The following is a 12659-nucleotide window of genomic DNA, read 5'->3' on the forward strand; positions in this document are numbered from 1 at the left end:
GCTGGGTGCCAGCCATGCTCTGTGCCCGGCACTGCGGCCCCCCCCCCCCCCCCCCCCGTGCCTCAGTTTCCCCCCAGCATCTTTGGCTTCCCATGGCACGGGGAGGGGGGGGGTGATCTGGGGACCCCAACTGTGACAGGGGTACCTGCTCCCTCCGTGGCACCCCCTTCCACTGTCCATCCAGGGTCTCCCCACCGGGATACCCCCCTCCCACCCCCCCCCCCAACGTTGCCAGGGAACCATCCTCATCCTCCTCCCCATCGCCACGGAGACAAGAGGAGGAGGAGACAGGCGGTTCCCGTGGCAACCGCGCAGGCACCCATCCTGCCTCCCTTGTGGTACCCAGCCCAGGGGACACACAGGGTGGGGTGGGGGACACCAGGGTGTCTGTGTGTGTCCCCCCCCTCCATAAATCTGTCATCACACACGCGCAGCCGCTTTTGGGGGGGGGGGGTGGTGGTGTCAGGACACGTCTGGATGCCCAACTCCCCTTTTTGGGGAGGGGGGGGGGGGTTAAATCCCACCTCCATCCCTTTTCTCATCGATCCTGGGGAAATTGAGGCTGGGGGGGACACCGAGCTATCTGTCCCCCCCCCTATATCTGTCATCACACACACGCAGCCGCTTTTAGGGGGGCTCAGAACATGGGTGGATGCTCAGCCCCCCTTTTTTGGGGGGGTTAAATCCCACCTTCATCCCCCTTTCTCATTCATCCTGGGGAAATTGAGGCTGGGGGGGGGACACACACTGAGTTGTCTGTCCCCCCCATATATCTGTCATCACACACACGCAGCTTTTTGGGGGGGGGGGGGGGGGGGGGGGGTGTCAGGACACGTCTGGATGCCCGATCCCCCTTTTTGGGGGGGGTTTAAATCCCACCTCCATCCCCTTTTCTTATCGATCCTGGGGAAATTGAGGCTGGGGGGGGGGGCACACACACACATACTCCCGTTGTACCTCACGCCCCGCCTCCCCCCCCCCCCGCCCCGGTTTCCCTGGAGCTGATGCAAGAAGCAGCGGTGGGGTGGGCCCTCCCCTCCCCGCGCCGCAGTGCCTGGCACACACCCCGCGCCGGAGAGATGGTTTTTTAATAAATAAATAAATAAATAAAATAATAAAAGGAGAAGAGAAAGAAAAGGGGAGGGAATAAAAAGAAGGGGGAAAAACCTACAGGGGGGAAAAAAACGGAGGGAAAAAAGGAGGAAAAAAAAAGGAGGAAAAAAAAAGGAGGAAAAAAAAAGGAGGAAAAAAAAGGAGGAAAAAAAAGGAGGAAAAAAAAGGAGGAAAAAAAAAGGAGGAAAAAAAAAGGAGGAAAAAAAAAGGAGGAAAAAAAAAAGGAGGAAAAAAAAAAGGAGGAAAAAAAAAGGAGGAAAAAAAAAGGAGGAAAAAAAAAGGAGGAAAAAAAAAAGGAGGAAAAAAAGAAGGAGGAAAAAAAGAAGGAGGAAAAAAAGAAGGAGAGGAAAAAAAGAAGGAGAGGAAAAAAAGAAGGAGAGGAAAAAAAGAAGGAGAGGAAAAAAAGAAGGAGAGGAAAAAAAGAAGGAGAGGAAAAAAAAAGGAGAGGAAAAAAAAAGGAGAAAAAAAAAGGAGAAAAAAAAAGGAGAAAAAAAAAGGAGAAAAAAAAAGGAGAAAAAAAAAGGAGAAAAAAAAAGGAGAAAAAAAAAGGAGAAAAAAAAAGGAGGAAAAAAAAGGAGGAAAAAAAAGGAGGAAAAAAAAGGAGGAAAAAAAGAGGAGGAAAAAAAGAGGAGAAAAAAAGAAGGAGAGAAAAAAAAAAGGAGAGAAAAAAAGGGAGAGAAAAAAAGGGAGAGAAAAAGGAGGGGAAAAAAAGAGAAAAAAAAAAGAGAAAGGAAAAAAAAAAAGAAAAAAAGAGGAAAAAAAAAAATGCTGCTGACATCATCTGGGATGACGGGGCTGATCCCGCGGGCCGCCCCCCCGCCCCAGCCCCGCTAATGCTCGGCGAGTCCCGGCGCAGCCGCCCTCGCCCAGCCCCAGCCCCCGGTGCCGGCGGGTGAGGGGGTGGCAGCGGCCGCCCGGGCCGGGCCGGCGCCATGCCCGGAGAATCCCTGCCCGGCCAGGGCTTGGGGGGAACGGAGAAGGAAAACGGGATGGCGGAGGGATCGGAGGCAGGTGAGGCCGAGGGGAGGCCGCGGGGATGGAAGAGAATGGAGGGATGTGGGATGGAGGAGGGAGGGATGGAGGGGTCTGGGATGGAGGGATACGGAAGATGGAGCAGGAGGGATGGAGGACGGAGGGTCGGAGGACCGAGGGATGGAGGGATCCGGGATGGAGACAGAGCAGAAGGGATGGAGGGCGGAGGGGTCTGGGATGCAGGGATACGGGATGGAGGGGTCTGGGATGCAGGGATACGGGATGGAGGAGGAGGGATGGAGGAGGGAGGGGAGTGGGATGCAGGGATAGAGGGATCTGGGATTTAGGGACATGGGATAGAGGACGGAGGATGGAGCAGGACAGACAGAGAGGTCTGGGATGCAGGGATATGGGATAGGGACAGAGCAGGAGGGATGGAGGACAGAGGGATCTGGGATGCACGGATAGAGGGATCTGGGATGCAGGGAAATGGGATAGAGGATGGAGGAGGAGGGGTGGAGGACCAAGGGATGGAGGATGGAGGGACTGAGGGATCTGGGATGCAGTGGTATGGGATGGAGGATGGAGGGGTCTGGGATGCAGGGATATAGGATGGAGGGATCTGGGATAGAGGACGAAGCAGGAGGGATGGAGGACAGAAGGATGCAGGGATCTGGGATGTAGGGACATGGGATAGAGGACAGAGGACGGAGCAGGAGGGATGTGGGATGCAGGGATAGAGAGATCTGGGATAGAGGACGGAGCAGGAAGGATGGAGGAAGGAGGGACCGAGGGATCTGGGATGGAGACAGAGCAGGAGGGATGGAGGACAGAGGGATGTGGGATACAGGGATAGAGGGATCTGGGATGGAGGGATGAGGGATAGAGGACGGAGGACTCGGGGTCGGCCGCGGCAGCAGCTCCCACCACCCAGGGGCTCCGGTACCAGCCCCGTCGGTGCCAGGCGGGAGGTGACTTTGGGGACACTCCCCACTTCACCCCCCACACCAGGACCGGCTCGGGGGGGGCGGGGGACGGGGGGGGAAGTCTTCAGGCCCTGGGGGGGCTGAGCCTCCCCCTGTCTCCAGCCCCATCCCACTCTCCAGGGACCACCAGGGGGGGAAACTGAGGCACGGGGCAGCCCAAGGTCACCCTGTGTAGGTGTCCCCAAGGGCTGGGGACAGCCCGGAGGGGGGGGGGAGGGGGTGTCCCTGGTGCAGTGGCCACCCCCCCCATCCCGGTGCCGCCACACCCCCCCCGTGTGCCTCAGTTTCCCCCCGGGACCCAGGTCTGGAGGAGGATTGGGGGGGGTGGCTCCACCCAAGAAAGGGGGTGAGGGTCCGGTTTGTGTGAGGGGGGGTGGGGTGGGGTGTCACAGCTTCCCCCCCCCAGGGCTGGGGGGGTTGTAGGGTCCCTGTGGCAGGTGGGAGATGGGGGGAACCCCAAAACGTTCCCCCTCCCCTCCCCGGGTAGCTGGGGGGGTCCCAGGGGGACCTGGGCTGGGGGGGGGGGGCAGGCAGCAGCAGGGAAGGGTAGGGTTAAGGGCATCCCACACACCCCCCCCCCCAAAATGGCACTTGGGGGGGGGGACGCACAGCCCCAGGGACCCCCTGAGCACCCCCGCCCCCCCAAATTAACCCTTTAAGGGCCTCCAGGTCCCACGGGGCACCCCAGCAATGAGCCCCCCCCAGCGTCGGGGGGGGAGGAGGGGGAGGCAGATGCCATTTAAATACCAGGTGAGGCCCCACCCCCCCCTTCCCAGCAGCCTCTGCGGGCTGGCCCCGCCCCCTCACCCCTATATAAGCCCCCGGGGGGGGCCACATGGGCTTGTGCTGGGTTTGGTGCTGGAAGTGGGTGGAGGTTGTTTCTGCCCCATGGACCTGTCCCTGGGGGCGCCAGGTAAATGAGAGAGGGGCTAAGGGGGGGGGGGGGGGGGTGCTGGTGGGGTGGGGGGCTCTATCAATCCCCCCCCCCCAGTTGGGAAATGGGGGGGCTGAGCACCCACAAACTCAGTGCATGGGTGGGCACAGAGCTCCCTGCAGCAGAAATGGGGGTGGGTATAGGCTTTGTTGGAGGTGGGGGGGCTGTTGGGCCCCTCTTGCTTGGGGACACCTGGGTCTGCACACACACTCCCCCCCCCCCCCCCCCTCCCCGTTAATGTGAGGTTTTGGGGGGGGGGGGGGGCTGAGCACCCACAAACTCAGTGCGTGGGTGAGCACAGGGCTCCTTGCTGCAGGGATGCTGTGGGGGATTTGTTGGTGGGGGAGAAGGAATGTGGGGTGTCCCCCCCCTGCCCCTGGAGGGGTGTCCCTTGCTTGGAAACACTCGGGTCTTTCCGCCCCCCCACCCCCCCTCCCCAAAATGGGAGGTTTTGGGGGTGCTCTTGAGGTGGGAGGGGGCTGCAGCCACCGCCCTGGCTGCGAAAATGGGGGGCTGAGCACCCACAAGCTCAGTGCATGGGTGGGCACAGAGCTCTCTACATCAGGGAAGCTGGGGGGGGGGCTTTTTTTTTTTGGGGGGTGTGTGGGGCATTCCCCCCCCCCCCCCATGGAGGGGTTCCCCTTACTCTAAGACACCTGGGTCTGGCCCCCCCGCCCCCCTTAATGCAGCTCTATCCTTTCCCCACTGGAGAGGGGGCTGGAGGTGGGGGGGGCTACTGGGTTGTGTGTGTCCGCCCCCCCCCCCCCAGGGTCACCCAAACCCTGTGGTGACCCCCCCCGGGTCCTTTTGGTGCCCCCTTCCCCCCCCCCCCCCCCAGGGCAGCAACCTGGGGGTCCTATATCACTGAGGGGGGGGTCTCTCCCCTCTCTCCGCAGCCCCCCCGCCAGCCGCCGGCCCCCCACCGATGCCCACCAAGGAGGAGGCTCGCCCGCAGCCCGAGGGGGCCAGCTGTGACCCCGGCCCCCCCGCTGCCGCCCCCCTGGACACCCGCATCGTCATGGGCGAGGAGACCCGCTCCCCCGCCGCCCCCCCCGAGCTCCGGGGGGGTCCCGCCGTGCCTTGTCCCTTCCCCGCTCCCACCAAAGACACCCCCCACCACCGCCAAGCAGCCGAACCCCCCCACTTGAGCAGACCCCCCCCCGCCAACCTGGACCCCGACCTCTTCTTCACCGCCCCCTCCACCCCGGTGAGGGTCGGGGGGTCCCGGTTGCCGCCGCCCCCCCCCGAGGAGCAGACGGACGGGGAGAGCGAGGGGCTCTGCTCCCCCCCGACCTCCCCCTCCGGCTCCTACATGACGGCCGAGGGGGGCAGCTGGGGGTCTTCGGGCACCGCCAGCACCTCCCCGTCCTGCTCCCCCAACCTGGTGGCCGAGGCCGAAGCCATGGCGGTGGCCGAGGCTGAAGGTGAGGAGGAGGAGGAGGAGGATGATGACGCCATGGCGGAGGTCGAAACCATGGCGGAGGTCGAAGCCATGGCGGCGCTACACATGGACCCCTCAGAGGAGGAGGAGGAGGAAGATGGGCTCTTTGCCCCGCCAGGGGATGATGATGAGGAGGAGGAGGAAGATGATGGGCAGACACCAGAGGAGGAAGATGAGGATGAGGAGGAATGGGGGGTGTCGGAGGACGCGGGGCTGATCCCGGCGGCCCTGCTGCCCTTCCGCGGCAGCCTCCTCTTCCAGGCCGAGGCGGTGGAGATCGCCCCTCTGCCCCCCGCCACGGCCCCCCTGCCCCGCTCCGCCGAGGAGGAAGATGAGGATGACGAAGAAGAAGAAGAGGAGGAAGAAGAAGAAGAAGGCGGCAGCACCTCTGCCTCCTTCCTCCACTCCCTGTCCGAGACCTCCATCACCGAGGGGGTGGACGAGTCCTTCGCCTTCCGCGATGACACCTCCGCCTCCTCCGACTCGGCGGCCTACGACGGGGAGGAAGACGAGCGGCTCTACGGCACCGAGCGCCATGCCCTGGGGGCCGAGGGGGTGCCCCCCGCCTCCCGCACCCCCCGTCATGGCGGCATCGAGCTCCACCTTCACGCTGGGATGGCACCGGCCACCTCTGCCTCAGCGGAAGGGTCCCCCCTGCACGGCCCCGGCGAGGGGATGGTGGCCACCGTGGAGGAGCGGGATGGCAGCGAGACCCCCCCGGCAGCCTCTGGAGAAGGCAACGTGGAGCCCGATGGCTCCTTCCTCACCTCCTCCTCTTCGGAGCTGGATGCCTCTGGGGAGTGTCCTCCACCGGAGCCCCCCCAGGTCCCGGAGGAGGTGATGGAGATGGAGGGTGCCGAGGAGGAGCTGGCGGTGAAGGATGATTCCATCACGGAGCTGGTGGCCATTGACAGCGTCCTGCAGCCCCCTGGGCTCTGCTCCGGGGAGCCCCGGGACCCCCAAACCCACGGGCTTGGGGGGGACAATGTGACACCAGCCAACGGAGAGCCCCAGGGTGGCCATGGGAGTGATGGTGACAATGGTGACAGTGACCATGAGCTTGGCATCGTGAGAGCAGGGAGCACCGAGACAGCAGCCACCGATGGTCCTGATGAGTTGGACACCGCGGCCACTGCGCTGGTGGCATCGTTGACACCCAGCCTGTCGGCCACCATGGCCACTGAGCTGGTGGCATCAGTGACACCAAGCCCTCTGGCCACCGGCCTGGTACCATTGGTGACATCAAGCCCGCCAGCCACAGACCTGGTGGCATCAGTGGCACCAAGCCCTCCGGCCACGGACCTGGTACCATCGGTGACATCAAGCCCTCCGGCCACAGACCTGGTGGCATCGGTGACGCCAAGCCCTCCGGCCACGGACCTGGTACCATTGGTGACATCAAGCCCTCCGGCCACAGACCTGGTGGCATCAGTGGCACCAAGCCCTCCGGCCACGGACCTGGTACCATCGGTGACATCAAGCCCTCCGGCCACAGACCTGGTGGCATCGGTGACGCCAAGCCCTCCGGCCACGGACCTGGTACCATCGGTGACATCAAGCCCTCCAGCCACAGACCTGGTGGCATCGGTGACGCCAAGCCCTCCGGCCACGGACCTGGTACCATCGGTGACGCCAAGCCCTCCAGCCACAGACCTGGTGGCATCAGTGACGCCAAGCCCTCCGGCCACGGACCTGGTGGCATCGGTGACATCAAGCCCTCCAGCCACAGACCTGGTGGCATCAGTGACGCCAAGCCCTCTGGCCACGGACCTGGTACCATCGGTGACATCAAGCCCTCCAGCCACAGACCTGGTGGCATCGGTGACGCCAAGCCCTCTGGCCACTGACCTGGTACCATCGGTGACATCAAGCCCACTGGCAACTGAGCCGGTGGCATTGGTGACACCCAGCCCACCGGCCACTGTGGCCATGGACCCGGTGCCATTGATGGCACCCAGCCCATCGGATGAGCTGGACACCACGGCCACTGACCTGGCGCCACCATCGGTGACATCCAGCCTGCCTGATGGTGTGGGGGACAGTGCTGTGACGCCATGGGATGTGTCCCCATGTGATGCTGATGAGGATCTGGCAGATGTGGTGGCCACAACCAGTGAGTCCCCAGAGCCGGAGGTGACCACGTGTCCCATGGAGCCGGGGCCAATGGCAGAGGGGACAATGACGTGTCCCCCCGGGGATGCCGGCGAAGTCCCTGAGGAGTGGGACAATGCCACCGCCTCCTCTGAGGACTCGTCCCCGGAGCTGCTGGAGACCTCCCGCTCCCGCACCGACTCCAGCTTCTTCACCGCCCCCGAGGACAGCGCGGGGGAGATGGCCGTTCCCCCCAGACCCCCATCTTCGGAGGAGGAGGAGGAGGAAGAGGAGGACGCTGCCCGCCGTTGCCTGGCCCTCTGCCTGCCCCCCTCACCCCCCGCCGTCCCCCCTTTGCTCTTCACCGCCTCGGAGCGGGAGGTGTACGTGGGGGTCCCCCCGGCCCCCCTCGAACTGCTCCAAACACCCGGTGCCTTTTCGGAGAGCGGGGTGGCCTGGGAGGACCGTCAACGGGTCACCGCCATGTTAAGGGGCTCCTTCGGGGACCTGCCGGCCCCCCGACACCCCCCCAGGTCCCCCGAGCCCCCCGGGGTGCCGGCAGAGCCCTCGCAGCAGGGAACCCCCGGGGATGAGGGGACGGAAGAGTCGCCAGCCCCCCATGAGCCCCCGACCCCTCAGCCGGGCGATGAGACTGCTGGGGACACCGATGCCAAAGTCCCAGGGGATGGTGGCCCCCCAAGCCCCCCCAGCGAGCCCACAGCACCCCCCAGGCAGCAGGAGGAAGAGGAGGCGATGGCGGGGGCCGCATCCAGCCCCCAGCCCAGCCCAGGGGGGGAGGCTCAGCCTGAGCCCCCCCAGGAGCCGGCTGGGGAAGCAGCACCCCAAGCCCCCCCCGAGCCCCCCAGCCCGCCACCGGACCCCTGTCCTCCTCCGGTCCCCAAACTCAGCCAAGTGCCTCCTCTCGCCGCCACCGCGCCGTCACCGCCATCGTCACCCGGCCCCCAGGACACCTCAGGGCTCCCCGCCGGCGAGGAGCGTCCCTCTGTCCTGCCGCCATCCAGGAAGCACCTCGAAGGTAAGAGACACACCCCCCCCCCCCCCCCCCGACACCTCATCGCCATGGGGTGTCCACTGGGACCACCACGTGGGCATCATCCACGGTGGGGTGCTCATGGTCCCCTCTTGGGGTCCCGAGGTGGGTGATGGGGGTGAGCAGGCTGGATTCAGCCCCATGGAAGGATTTTGGGGGGCACCACCACCTCTATGGGGTATTACATGGGATCAGGGTGGGCATCACTGGGTACCAGCCATGGTGGGGTGCTGGGGGTCCGTTTTGGGGGGGTGACATGGGGTGAGCAGGCTGGGTTCAGCCCCATGGAAGGATTTTGGGGGGCACCACCACCTCAGCCTCCTCCTTGCCCCCACCTCTATGGGATAGTACACGGGACCAGGGTGGGCATCACTGGGTACCACCCATGGTGGGGTGCTGGGGATCCCAAGGTGGGTGATGGGGGTGGACAGGTTGGGTTCAGCTCCATGGAGGGGTTTGGGGGCACCAGCTCATCTCCCCTTGCCCCCACCATCATGGGGCATCACGTGGGACCACGGTGGGCATCACCCATGGTGGGGTGCTGAGGATCAGCCCTGGGGGATCCCGGGGTGGGCAGGCTGGGTTCAGCCTCGTGGAGGGATTTTTGGGGGGCACCACCAGCTCAGTCCCCACCTTCCCCTCCACTGCCATGGGGTATTGCGTGGGACCAGGGTGGGCATCACCCATGGTGGGGGGCACCTCTGGGGGCTTCTAGGGTGGACAGTGAGGGTGAGCAGGCTGGGTTCAATCCATGGGGGGATTTTTGGGGGGACACCACCAGTTAAACCCCCTCTTTTCCCCCTCCCCCTCCCTGCAGCCCCCCAGCCCTCCCCACGCAAGGAGAAGGAGCCCCGGGGCCGGCAGGCAGTGCCGGGCAGTGGGGGCAGCCGGGGGCCCCCCCGGGGGTCCCTGCAGTCGGAGTCGAGCTCCTCCAGCGAGGGGGACCCCCCGTACCCCTGCCCCGAGATCCAGCGCCTGCGGGAAGCCACTGGCATCGCCCTGCGCCAGGACAAGCAGCCTCCAGCCCCCCGCCGCTGCGAGGCCAACCATAAAGGTGAGGGGATCCCTGGGGGGTCGTCCCCCTCTTATTTGGGGGGGGGGGTGGGGGGGTGGAGGGGTCAGAGGGGGTGCCCGTCTCCATCCCACCTTTCTGCTTGGCTGCAGGGTCGTGTAACGAGTCGGAGAGTAACGATGAGTCCATCCCGGAGCTGGAGGAGCCTGAGGGCTCGGAGCCGCCACCAGCCCAGACCCAGGTGGGGGTTTTGGGGGTGATGGGGGGGGGGGGGGGGAGGGGGGATGATGGGGACCCCCCCCCCGGGCGATGGGGCTGCCCTCACCCACCCCTCTCCGGCAGGCACAGCTCACCCACTCACTGGGCACCGGGGAGGAGACCGTCAGCAAGGCCAAGCAGAGCCGGAGCGAGAAGAAGGCCAGGAAGGTGGGATTGGCCCCCAGCCCGGGTGGGGTTGGGGATCCCTGGGTGGGTTTTGGGGTCCCCCATGGGACTGGGGGTCCCCCATGGGACTGGGGTCCCCATCCCATCCCAGGGTTTGGGGGATAAGATGGGCTGGAGGGGAAATAGCACTGGGCATGGGGTGTTGGGGGACAAGTCTCCACTCTGGGGGGGTTTTCTCATCACATGAGGGTGTCCCAGCAGTGGAGGGGGGGGGGGGGGGGGTGATGTGGGGTCCCCCATTCGGGGAGGGGGGGGCTCAGCCTGGCCATGCTAGGGGACAACATTGTCCCACATCCCTAGTTTTGCTGTTGTACCAGGGGTCTGGGATGGTGTTGGGGGGCTGGAGACACCCCCCCGGCCCCGTGTGCTCTGGGTGTGGTGATGCCAGATGTGGGGGACATGGGGTGACCCTCATGTGTGTCATCCCCCCCCCACCTTTCAAGGCCATGTCCAAGCTGGGGCTGCGGCAGATCCACGGCGTCACCCGCATCACCATCCGCAAGTCCAAGAACATCCTCTTTGTCATCACCAAACCCGACGTCTTCAAGAGCCCCGCGTCCGACATCTACATCGTCTTCGGGGAAGCCAAGGTGATGGCAGGGGAGGGGTGTGGGGCTGGAAAAAAGTGAGGGGGGGGGGGACACACACAACCCATCCTTGGTGGCCTGTGGGTGATCCTGTGTCCTCCCCGTTTCTCACACCCCCCCCCCCAGATCGAGGACCTGTCGCAGCAAGTGCACAAGGCGGCGGCTGAGAAGTTCAAGGTGCCCATGGAGCACTCGCCCCTCATCACGGAGACAGCCCCGACCCTCACCATCAAGGAGGAGAGCGAGGAGGAGGAGGAGGTGGGTGAAGAGCGACCTCCCACCCCCCCCCCTCCAAAAAAAAAAAAGCATCCTTTTTGGGGGACAGGGTCAGTTCCATGGGGGAGCAGGGGGTGGGTGACGGTGATGTCCCACCCCTTGCAGGTGGACGAGACGGGGCTGGAGGTGAGGGACATCGAGCTGGTGATGGCCCAAGCCAACGTCTCGCGGCCCAAAGCCGTGCGGGCGCTTCGGCACAACAACAACGACATCGTCAACGCCATCATGGTGAGTGGCCGGGGATTGGGGGGGGGGGGGCTTCAAGGTGAGGGGGGGGTGGGTGTAAATCCTCAACCCCCCCCCACTTCCCCCGGCATGAACTTGGGGGTGCAACCCCCCCCCCCGCTTCTGGGCGTTTTGGGGGGGGGGGGTTGTCCCTGACCCTCTTCTTTCTCCCCTGCAGGAGCTGACCATGTAGCGGCCGGGGGTGTCCCGGCCCCCCCCTCCCCAACCCTGTATAGATGCACAGTTATTCCCCCCCCCCCTCGCCATCCTTCCTCCAGGACCCCCCCCATCCTCCTCCTCCCCATCTGTAATGCTCAATAAATGGCCTCATGTATCACTTGGATCGCACAAAGCCTCCCCCCGTGGTGATTTTTGGGGGGGGGGGGGGGGGGGATGTCTGGGGTGCCCCACATCTCAGAGGGGGGGGTTCTGTCCCGTGGTGGGGGGGTGCTCAGGGCACCCAGGGATATGGGGGGGGGGTGGGTGTGTGTGTGGTCATCGTGTAGAGGCCACCATGGTGGGACAGAGCCCCCCCCACCCCCTGGTTGGGAGGGGGGTGCTGGATTGGGGGGGGGGGGGCAGTCCTTAGATGGGTCCCGGAGCCCCTGTTGTTAATTTGGAGGTGATTAACGAAGCTGGGCCACTGGGGGGGGGGGGGGGGAAGCAAGGGCTTTAGGCAATGAGACAAACCAGGGTGGGGTGCAGGATTATATTTTACCTGTAAGAAATAATTCTGTACAGAAATCATACATCCATGGCCCCCCCCCCCCCCAAGTGCCACCAGGGCTGGCGATGGGGACACGGAGGTGGCAGACACCCACCCCCCCCCCCCCCACCCCCCCCCCCCACAACCCCCCCTCAACTGCTGCCACCTACTCGGGGTAATTTCCAGAATTAAGTCCCATTTTCTGCTGAAATATAAACACACCCCACCCCACCCCCCCCCCCCCGAGCTGTTGCAGCTGTTTATAGCTCTCCGTATACAATCATGTCAAAAAAAGAGGCTTTTCCTTTTTTTTTTCTTCCAAATTTAAGTCTTTAATGACTTGAACATCCATGTGTGCAATTTGGGATTATTTGTTTTGTTTTTAATCCGTAAATCATAAAAAAAAGGCACTAAGGAACTACCCCCCCCCCCCAATTCCCCCCCCCCCAGCTCTGGGTGTTCCCAGTCCTTGGCTTAAAGGAGGAGGAAAATCATGGTCCCCATGGAAACACCCCCCCCCCCCCCCCCCCCCCCAATCTCCCCTTCCCTCAAAAACATGTCCCAGGAGGAGGAAACCTCTGGTGCCTCCATCAAGGCTTGTTCCTGGGGGTGGGGGGGTTTGGGGACACTTTTGGGGACACCCCCTCCCACCCCTCTCCAATCCATGCTGGGGTTTATCCACCTGGGAACGGGAAGGAAAGGGCTGTTGGGATGCACATCGTCCCCAACCCCTGGTATTGGTGGCGGGGGGGGAGTGGGGGGGGGTGTGTGTTTACTCAGCCATGGGGACCCCTTGAAGTCCAGGGGAAGGAGGGGGTGGG

The 12659-nt window shown here is 64.0% G+C and overlaps 1 protein-coding gene across 1 annotated transcript; it reads left to right on the plus strand.

The window, feature by feature from the left end:
- Nucleotides 1-2045: 2045 nt before the first annotated feature.
- NACAD (NAC alpha domain containing) lies at nucleotides 2046-11325 on the plus strand. The gene is made up of 9 exons (XM_074157653.1): nucleotides 2046-2124; nucleotides 4902-8573; nucleotides 9406-9642; nucleotides 9753-9841; nucleotides 9943-10026; nucleotides 10488-10634; nucleotides 10758-10889; nucleotides 11013-11135; nucleotides 11311-11325. Exons 1-9 carry the CDS (start codon nucleotides 2046-2048, stop codon nucleotides 11323-11325), a joined length of 4578 nt encoding a protein of 1525 aa, XP_074013754.1.
- The last annotated feature ends 1334 nt before the right edge of the window (nucleotides 11326-12659 follow it).

The sequence above is a fragment of the Numenius arquata genome, chromosome 12 (genome assembly GCF_964106895.1).
Source record: "Numenius arquata chromosome 12, bNumArq3.hap1.1, whole genome shotgun sequence".
Taxonomy (NCBI): domain Eukaryota; kingdom Metazoa; phylum Chordata; class Aves; order Charadriiformes; family Scolopacidae; genus Numenius; species Numenius arquata.

Bases quoted from the DNA above. Each gene is read 5' to 3' on its own strand.
- NACAD (XM_074157653.1), top strand. From the start codon at position 2,046: ATGCCCGGAGAATCCCTGCCCGGCCAGGGCTTGGGGGGAACGGAGAAG. The intron at 9,643-9,752 runs GTGAGGGGATCC...GCTTGGCTGCAG, and splicing joins CTGCGAGGCCAACCATAAAG to GGTCGTGTAACGAGTCGGAG. The intron at 10,635-10,757 runs GTGATGGCAGGG...CCCCCCCCCCAG, and splicing joins TCGTCTTCGGGGAAGCCAAG to ATCGAGGACCTGTCGCAGCA.